Below are 10,184 nucleotides of genomic sequence, written 5' to 3'. Positions count from 1 at the left end.
TCAACTATTTATTTTTGTTAATTAATATTACGCGGTGAGGCTGCAATTTATGGACGAGCCAGTCAGAAGTGTTTGAGGGATTTCAAAGTCACGGCGCCGACTCCGGTGCCTGATGCTCATGTACGATCGGTTCACAGAGGATTTTAAAGAAGACATGACAACTGGGCGGCTACAATAAATGGAACTACCAAGAAGGTCCTTCATTCGTAATTAAAGCAATCAAATGACCTGTAGACCTTGTGGAGACTACCATGACGATGTTATCTTTGGATGTAATGTGTTGGAGGAAGAAGTCTGTTACAATAGGAACTTTGTTCGCCCGCTCCAGATTGAGACTAAGGCAAATTATAATAATATAGTATACATAATATATAACACTAATAGTAATATTAATATATATATAATATAATATATATTATAATATAAGCACCAGTAACATTGGCTGCAATATTCGCAGATGTTATTGAAGCTTCGGCTGTTCAGTGATATGAAAATTGTAGAGGTATATACGTGACAAATACGACAAGCTTACACAACAGGAGTGCAGACAAACAATATTGGAGCTAATTAGTCTAGGCTGAAAGAGTTTTTTCAACCTTATCATGGTTCCTGAGACCGACTATTATGGAGCCATATGAATGAGTTCCTCCAGCTTATTCATTAAGATTTTAAAAAGTCTGAACCTCTTTCTAATCTTGATAAGTTTTTGGACCATGTAAAAGAAGTGTATCCACTTTAATTCTTTGGTTTTGTATAGTACATTTTCACCCGATACTAGCTGTTTCTGATTGACTAATTGTAAGATCCAAACCTAGTTTCCCACTAGGTTTGATTTGTAGAATAACTGACGAGTAAAATTAGAGACGCGTACCCCCCAATCGAAATGAGAACAAGGTGTTTTGGGGGTAATAACGGTTCTAAATTTCATCATATATACAAATGTACAAATTTACCTAAAAAAAATATTACCACCCAGTTATTCAACCGACAATCCATACCAAAATATTCAATCTAAATTACAATGAATAGCAAAGTGGTAAGAAATATATGAAAATTACCGAAAACACTGTAGAACATCAACGTTGATGTCCTATATCGAAATGATTGGGGGCCTACTAGAGTTAGACGAGAATGGTGACGAACCAACTAACGCTGAAGTCACACCTCGCGACCAGCATCTTACGTGGATTGCCCCATCGACGTATTAAGGGATCATGGGTGCTCTGAAGACTGTACAACACAAAGGACATTATTACAAGAATATATTAGTTAAGGTAGATACAAGCGAAAGTACGACCACTGCCGCGTGGGCCAGTCCATGGCGTATGGTCGACTGGTGCGCGTTGACTATCCTTGACCTTGACAGGGATCGATGATCTGTTCGATATTCAGTGACATTTCACCGACCCTACAACACCAAAAGGTGAGTGTTATTCTATCCTTTCTGGATAGATCAAGTAAGATTCCGTTTGAGCGGCAGTTTTATAACACAAAGTATTTCAATATCTGGGAAAGTGCTCCAAATTACAACCAAAAATGCACGATCCTAGTCAAAATCAAACCGCACAATCAAAGAGCGAGCAGTCAATATGGCAGCCGCCAGAATAATAACAATTAAAACAAACTAAATACAGTTCAGTGGGGAACATAGAGACTCAATAAAAACGATGAGAAAACCAAGAAAATTAAACGTTACAGTCTTAATTAGCATCAAAAAAGTTAACAATATATACAAATAAAGAAACCACAAGGAAGTAATCACAAACGTATGCATGGAGGGATTTTCACTTTCAAAATGGATCTAACACTAATATTTCTCAAAATCACTTAAGAGTCGTTCAAAGGTCGTCCATAAATTTCGGTTCCGATCATTACGCTAGTCTTCATTTATTGTTTCATTTCATGGTACCTTTTGTCCAAATTATTCAGACTATTTAACATGGCTTTTGTGCATTTCGTCTGCAATATTTTGAAGTGAGATGGTTGGATTTAGAACTATGATCGTTACTAATGAATATATTTTTATTGCTAAATTAATGAACGTCTTCTGGTTCGGTTGACATGTAACAACCTATATCGAACTCTTAAGAGTTGACCGAAAATATCTTGGTGATGTCAAAACAGTATGGCTCAAGTATTTATTTACTTCCTTATTTTGCGTAGGCATAATATTTTCTATTGTTTTACACCGAATGTTGAAAACTCAGTGTTCGAAAAATAAAACTTTGCTTCTTAACTGTTCTTTTTCCTGAATAAACACTTACTGCAACCACCAGTGTGGCTTCTTGTGAAGATAAAACGAGGAGTAACTACCGGCATCAAATCGGTGAGCCCGGTTTTGAACATAGAAACAGACTATTGTCTAACCTGTTTCTTTGTTCTCTCGTAAAAGCCAACCTGCTTATCATAGACATATATATATATATATCACATATTCGTGTTGAAATCACTATTTTTCCCCGTTCGTATTATACTAATATATTGGCTGTATATTAAAGTTCAGACTCAACCCAAACCGAAAGCCTGAAGGATTAATATAGTTTGTCACCGGTTGAGGTAGACATTGTTACGACTATGAAATTCCGACCTCCAGAATTCGATCATAGCAACCCCGAGTTGTTGTTTTCCTAATTAAAGCATTATTTCACGAGGCACAACATTAAATCCGTTTAAAATAGCTATAGAGATTTGGGCTTCATCTTCCTCCTTCAGACACCATAGTAGTCTGTGACCTAATATTGAGTGCACTAATATCATGACCGTACACCATTTTAAGACTAGCGATAATGAGCTGTCTATCTTTACCATACGGTAAAAGAATTCAAAGGCTTTTTCAAGGAGAAACATTGGGTGATAGTCCACTATCACAGTTCTTATGTCTACTTCAAGTCCCAGTAGGCGACAACACAATGAGTGAAGTTGTCCTAATACAAGGAAAGACACAATCTCTTACATGCTATGTCCAGCCCCATTTGAATGCTTTAGACCCGGACACCTCTCTATCTCACTTAGCACGAACTGGAAATAGAATAATGAAAAGAGGTCCCCAACCGGCTCATGCACGATGTATTATACACAAAAAGGAGAATAATCAAAAAATACAATCACAGCAGAGCTCATTGCGAGTGTTGAAATTCTCACAGAGGCGGCCGCTAAAATGCAAATGGGTCATAGAAACAGAAGCGGATTGTCACAACGACCAAGATTTAAGTTACGGAGCTGGCAACGAACGTCCAAACAATCTGGACCGTTCTGTTGGTATCACTGAAAGTTTGGTTCCAATTCAATCAGACTCAGTCAGCCATGTGCCTGGCCCACATAGACTCCTAAGAATAACCCCTACGCACATCGCAACTAGTGGGAGTGGTACCTAAACAGTCGCTTGTTTTATGTTGAAGGTTTAGTATCATACCTTGACGCAGAACCAAACCTGGCGGAAAAAATCCACAGTCACACTTTGGGCTGCCAACAAAGATGAAATCGCAATGTTTGGGCATAAAATGTTGACGCTGGACTTGGGGTTATGAAGCCTATTCCCCTGGATGTTCACCGCAGCCTATTAAGATCCGGCAACACTGAGAATAGAGTTTTTAGAGATATATGAATTTTCAGTCGACATTATGAAATTATGCTTGCTTCTTTAAAAATTGTGAACCATACAAAATAGAAGAGAAGTCATATAACTCCTTTAAATTTGGTACAAATTCCTCTACTAACGTCTGCAAAGTCTCAGCACATACTGGCGGAATTTCTAAATCTAACCGAATCAAACCTTCAACCTGCCAAAGGTAAGCCAAAGATAAGTCATACAATCAAAACTGAAAGAGCATGTGTGCTTGATGGATCCTGGCGACTAGCACATTCATAGACAGATTTACTAAGTTTCTAATAGCTATGCCGATAACTGACATCATAGCTGAAACAATGGTTACAGCTTTGATCCAGAACTACATGATCATTTTCAGTACGCTCGTTATGATACAAACTGATAGAAGAGCTCAATTCAAAAAATGGGCTATTCAGCAACTTATCGAAATCTTCAGGCTTTAATAGAATACATTGCGCATCATGTCGTCTTCAAACCAATGGAATGGTAAAATGTCCTCATAGTCAGTTAAATGTTTTTCAAATATCACAACTAAACTCCAGTCAGTGAACAGAATTCCTCCCATTAGTTATTTTGAGAGCAAGCACACCTATCAAAACCGAGCAGGTGTTCAGAGTAGTATTCGCGACATCTACCGGGCGAGTTTATTAGTCGTAGAAAAGCTTGAGCTAGAAAGTTATGTCGAATAACTACTTGACTAAATTGTCAATCTTAAACCGGTTTTCGTAGTCAGACCCAAGCTAAATGCAAATCTAGGGTTCAAAGCACTTGAGCGCACTTCTGAACGCGGTGTGAAAAGGTATAAACACCATTAGTTCTCCTACACTTACCATTCAGACTCATGTTCCTAATTTTTGTGCTGGATTAACTATTCTACTAAGACAACCTTTAACATGCTAACTCGGACTTTTACATGAAAACTATGTGACAGGCATCGGATGATGAAAAAAACAGACTGTAAAGGATATGGTTGTTATTTTACTCAACACTCTACTCTCTATATGCACTCCCTGTTCTTCCTCATTCGAATCTTGACTTCCCTCCTTCATTCGAACCTACTCCACCTTGATAAATATCACAACTCATTGTTGTTTATCACTGCATTCTCTCATCTGCAGTCCCTAATCACATTTCACTCCTGCAACATGAGTTAGCATTAATTTAATCTAATAATTTATCGTACCTCCGTCTGTTCCACTAATAAATGTTAAGCATTGGTTATCGTTCATATCCAAATGCCTTGCTGCTACTCGGTTTCTCTTTTTTTTCTCCTCAGAATCTTGCCCTGAGGATGAAGCTAGGTGACTTCTGACATCTGGAACAAGCTCGACGAACGCGCTTTCCCAAGGTCATAGTTCAAACCAGGCGCTCCACAAGCCTACTTTATAACAACCATAAACTTAAAAAGCTGCATTACATAAATACTTGGCACGACCGAAACCCTAATACACTTTTTGTCGAGATTGGATCTGGTATGTAACGTGGACGCCATGCCCCTTCGGAAACTATTCTTATGAAAACACATTATATCTAAACGAATGAACTGCTACCAACTTTTATAGATTATAATTACTAAGTAACCTTGCTTGCGATGCATACTGTGAACCAGTATATGTTGTAAATTGTAGATTATGCCTGTAAAAATGGCGTGTACCTGCTGTTGCAGAAGTATATTATTATTATTTGAAGGTCCATTCTAAGTTGTCTGAGGAAAACTTAAATATTTTGTCGTACAAAGTACATGGAAACTTAGACACAAGTCCTGACGTATTAAAACCGGCACGTATACTTCATGAACCTGGATATGTGTTATTAAACAGTTGATCTGACAAGGTATTCATAGGCCTGACGAGTGACAATGAAAATTCTTTACATTCGACCAAAAAGGTTATATGGGCATAACCGATTATTAAACCAGGAATATGTAATGTTTTGACTTAGTCCTAAATTGTGACCACATACGTGGTAAAATTTTGGTTTATTCGATTTATGCGCAGATTTAAATGATAAAAAGTAAAAACTTAAGGTTCTTTGCATGTGTCTTTACACAGTTTCCTTGAAAAAAAATACAAAAACTGTACCTAAATAGTTGTAGCCTTATGTAGTATCTTATCTCCCCGTTCTCAGATCTATTACTTTTGGCGTATCAGTGTTATATTCGTTCAAATGCTCAGTACATGGGCAATTTATTCCCAGGCTGTTCAATTAGAAATACAAGTCGAAAACGCCAGACGAGCAAGGGTAAGTCACAAGGGAACGAATAATCTTTGACTGACGTGAGTGGTGTGTTCACGCTAAGGCTGTGGAATCAACCATTTTCTTTATTTTTTCCGCTAGCAGTAAACAGTGAGAAAACTTGATGGACACATCAAACTAAATCCCTCTGGACACTCACTTTCAACCCAAACTGTGAATACACGAAATAAAGACGAATTAAGAAATCAATCCAACTGAGTTCTACTTGTTCGTTTGATGATCTATTATGTCTACAGTACTTTATAATATGCAACATATGATATCCATCGAGACGAATCGTATATATTATATCATAAACACACCATTTTTCAACTCATTTTCGAAGTAATTGTAGTGGACCAGACAATATATAAAAGCAAAAGATATCAACAAAGTTAATAACAACCAATAGTAATATTAATATATACAAGTTAAATGTTACAAATACAATAAATAATGGGACTTTACTTAAGTTTACCCAAAATGATGCGTGTTCGGCTTTGATCTGGTACAATAAATCCACAATTATAGATGCTTAGTAATTCCAAACGTATCGATGATCTCCCCAGTATTGTAATCCAAAGTAAGATATGATGTATTCACTTTCTCAGTCTATGAATGTAAATAATATTTGTTTTAGAACTAAGTTAACTCAATCTCGAATGAAAACAGAACGAGGGATGTGTGAGTATTAATGTATTTGTTAGCCAGAAAGAAGATGTCACGCTATGTTGGAATCACAACGGAAAGTGTCTTCAAGGTCATTGACTAAAACAACATGTACAGTCATTTAATGATGAATGTACATACAGTGAAAAATTGACAAAACAAATACAAATAATATTAAAGACTATTTACAAAATAAGCTTGTCGGTCTTATCTCCACAATACAGTCAGTGGTTTTATATGACCATCCACTCCTATGAAGAAGTGTATGGTTTTTAAACATAAAATCAACACTTATAAGTTGTTTCGGTCGTCATGGGAATTTTCCTGAAAGGTTCTCCGTGGAGTGAGGTTTTGGGGGTGTGAAAACTGAAGTTTCTTCCTCAGTTTCTAGAAGATTTGCCAAGGGTTTTGTGGTGCCGGCACTAATAGGGGTTATCTGTTTCTCTTGGCCTAGATACAGGTCTTTATCGGGGCCGGCCCCCTCGGAGAGTTCTGAAAAGTTCGTGATTATGATAAACATGAGGATAGAATCGGACTATTTCAAAGATCCCCAGCGTCGCTTGGTATTGTTTTAAACTTTTCTTTGAGTGAACAATCGTCGGTGCTGATGGTTTCAGTGATCTTTAGAATCCGGTCATCAGATGCAACCATTTCGTCCAGGGCATTATTTTGAAATGGGATGATAACCACTTGCATATTTTAAGGAAGTTTAGATAAGAAGAACCTTCTAAATGTGACCTCGTCAAAATTTACTTGACGGATGGCGCATACGCATCAGAATTCTTGTTGACGATTCGTGTTTCAGTTCTATTTTGTGATAGAGCTGATCGGCATTATCACCAGTATACACATTAAGTTTGACGTACCTGTCAGTCATGCGTTAGCGTCTTCCATGCTGCGAGACATTGTGCGCTTGGGTCTGTCACGCTGTGCTAGCGGAAGTCAGCTTCTGCGGGGCAAAATCAGACTTGGATATTATTTAGTCCAGAATACCATACGTTAAAAGTTGAGGAGCATAAGAGTCACGGATCTTCAGCGCATGGACACGCTGTTGTTTGTGACCACCTTAGAGTCAAAGATTCTAAACACAGTCTAAACAGACGTCAGTAATGAAAATGTTTGAACATACATCCTGTGGATTGCACGTATTTCGAGAAGTGTATGTTCAAAGCTGGATAGTTGTTCCAAAGGATGTCAAGCACGACTTATTCAGCCGTCATCTAGTGCGGTTTCGTGATCGACCGCATGCGATTTCATTTTTCTTTGTATTATTTATGTAGTTAGCATCAACTTAAAAGACATGCAGAACTATTTTTTATGGGGATTTATTTATTGCTACATACTCCTGTTGAACAAATCATGTTCATTTGTCCATGTGAAATTCTAGGAATCATCACCATTGTCATGTAACTATACCTTTTTTCACATGTATAAATATTCATATATTTTTGTAGTATAATTAAACTCTTCCATGTCTATGGCACTTATATTTGATTGTTATCAGTGTGAGAATGAAATACTGGTGCTGTTCATACGTTAAACTGTCAACTGTGGATTATTGCTATGCACTTCTGTGTGCTTTATTAGAACACTGGTGAAATAACGTTTTTAAATTACCATAATTACACCTATTTTCGCCTTCAAATAACTCGTAGTTCAGTCTTTTCTTTACGCGTGCTAATAATACTAATTTATTCTGAAACAACAGAATGCTACACTAAGCATGCCGGCTTACAGGCTAGATCAAACTGTAACAGATAATAGAGGATTTACTGAAATAAGACACTCTCCTAAATTAGAATATGAATCTTAGTGAGAGTTCACAGTTCAATTTAACAGTTAGAGCTTCTTATGAAGATTGCGTTGCAACGAGAAGACGATGGTTTAGAATGGATGCAAGCAGAGTCCAGAGCTGTTAATAGCAGGACGTATCGGGGAAAATGCAAAACTGGTCAGTTTAAAACGTCAACTTTAAAGTATTATTTCGTGCTCTTTGATAGTTTTCCTAGACAAACATAGGGATTTTCAATGAGTAGGACGAAAACAATCACCTAGCTTTTTAAGCAAATTTTATCAGTTTTAAGGAAATTTTGAGAAAACTATGTAGAAAATTTTCGGGTAAATGCGACGAAAACTCTAAAATTTCCCCGGTATTCAGTTTTTCCTTAGTATTTTAAGTTATTTGGGGAAAATCAGCAAAACATTTAGGTTTTCCCCGAAATATTCAGAAGTTTCCAGGTTTCACCGAACAACGCAAATGAATTTCTTCAAAGCTTTTGGAAGTTCTGGGGCAGCTATGGTAAAATCCACTTAATTCCTTTGATAAAACCTAAAAATGTCTCAGTATTTTGGGGAAAACCCAAAATCTTATTTTTAGGGAAACAGACGGACATTATTGAGAAGTGCATATACGCGTCTTTCATTTTACCGAGTTAATTTCTCAAATTCATTGCAATCCTAAGACAATCACACCATTGTTGTCAACATTAACATATTTAGTGTCGCACATACACTTAGCTTGTATAAACGGCTTCCACAGAACTAAGTAGATGGTTTTCAGAAGATAATATAGTGTGAACACGTAATCGTAGTTTGTCCAACTCAAGGAATTGAAAACTTACTATCAGGTCAATGAGCACCCGCAAAGCCAGCTGAAAATAAAATAGACAGTAGACAATAGTTACAAGATCAACATTCAGCCGCAACTAACGTTTAAAATATATACAGGTATTCCACAAAAAATTTAAATTGTATTAAGCTCACCTATTTTTGGATCACTCTCCTAGCCTACTTACTTTGCTCTTGAATTATGCAAGAAAATCCGGCTTGCAACGTCCATTGCTTGTGTCATTTTGTTTTTAAAACAGGTAGCACTTTGTAACTGTGAACACAAAACATCTAGCAGTAAATAAAGACTATAATTTGGACTAATTGCCAGTTGTTCGTTAGAATCTGTGGTTCCTTGTACCAGTTTTGCCTTTAGTTTCACGTTATATATTAGTACCAGCCAGTTTAGGCTGGTACAAGAAGTTTTATAAATAGCTGTGATAACTAAAAACTGGTCGTGAAACTTTCGTTCCTCCAACGCAGCTGCAGCAGTATGCACTTCCTCAGGTGTTTGCAATGGGGATGAAAACGTCATAGCTAATCTGCTTCTATACCTGTCCTTCACAACGATGGATGAGCTTCTTATGTAAACAATCAATCCGTCCACCTTGTTGGGCAGGTCGGCATTTGCCTGTTGGGGCGATTCTACAAAACCTTGCATTTGTCACAACCTATCGTACCGTTGTGGACAGCGATATACCTGAAGCTCATACGAGCGGGGGCCTCACAAATAAGAACGATCAAGTTCACTATTAGACTCACTTGATACCTATTGACATTAAGGCCTACTGCCAGCAACTCTTGTGATTCAGTTACACCATCTGCGGACATATCGTTGAAGTCAGATACTTTTATTTCATCACCGTAGCTACCAATCGGAAATGCTTCACTGGGATACGGAGCTACAGAACGACCTTGGATATATCAAAACTGTTAAAACTTTTAGGCACCGACTATCCATCACAGCTAAGTTGTAATTCGAGTTCTCTGAAGTTCACCTTGAGTAGCCAAATTTCTGAAATCCTCAAAACATCTAATTGTAGCCAAATATGGTAGTAAACTCCTG

At 37.4% G+C, this 10,184-nt stretch overlaps 2 protein-coding genes across 2 annotated transcripts; one reads left to right on the top strand and one right to left on the bottom strand.

Moving 5' to 3' along the window:
* Positions 1-2,786: 2,786 nt before the first annotated feature.
* Positions 2,787-3,374, top strand: Smp_071210 (hypothetical protein; the record flags this gene model as incomplete). Its single annotated transcript, XM_018799650.1, has 1 exon — positions 2,787-3,374. One exon carries the CDS (start codon positions 2,787-2,789, stop codon positions 3,372-3,374), a length of 588 nt encoding a protein of 195 aa, XP_018651418.1.
* A 252-nt stretch (positions 3,375-3,626) lies between these two features.
* On the bottom strand, positions 3,627-9,949 carry Smp_160800 (hypothetical protein; the record flags this gene model as incomplete). The annotated part of the gene is made up of 2 exons (XM_018799649.1): positions 3,627-3,779; positions 9,881-9,949. 2 exons carry the CDS (start codon positions 9,947-9,949, stop codon positions 3,627-3,629), a joined length of 222 nt encoding a protein of 73 aa, XP_018651417.1.
* Between the last annotated feature and the right edge of the window lie 235 nt (positions 9,950-10,184).

Source organism: Schistosoma mansoni, chromosome 3 (assembly GCF_000237925.1).
Source record: "Schistosoma mansoni strain Puerto Rico chromosome 3, complete genome".
Lineage (NCBI taxonomy): Eukaryota > Metazoa > Platyhelminthes > Trematoda > Strigeidida > Schistosomatidae > Schistosoma > Schistosoma mansoni.
The sequence above is the reverse complement of the archived record's forward strand: the minus strand, read 5'-3'. Positions and strand labels throughout refer to the sequence as shown.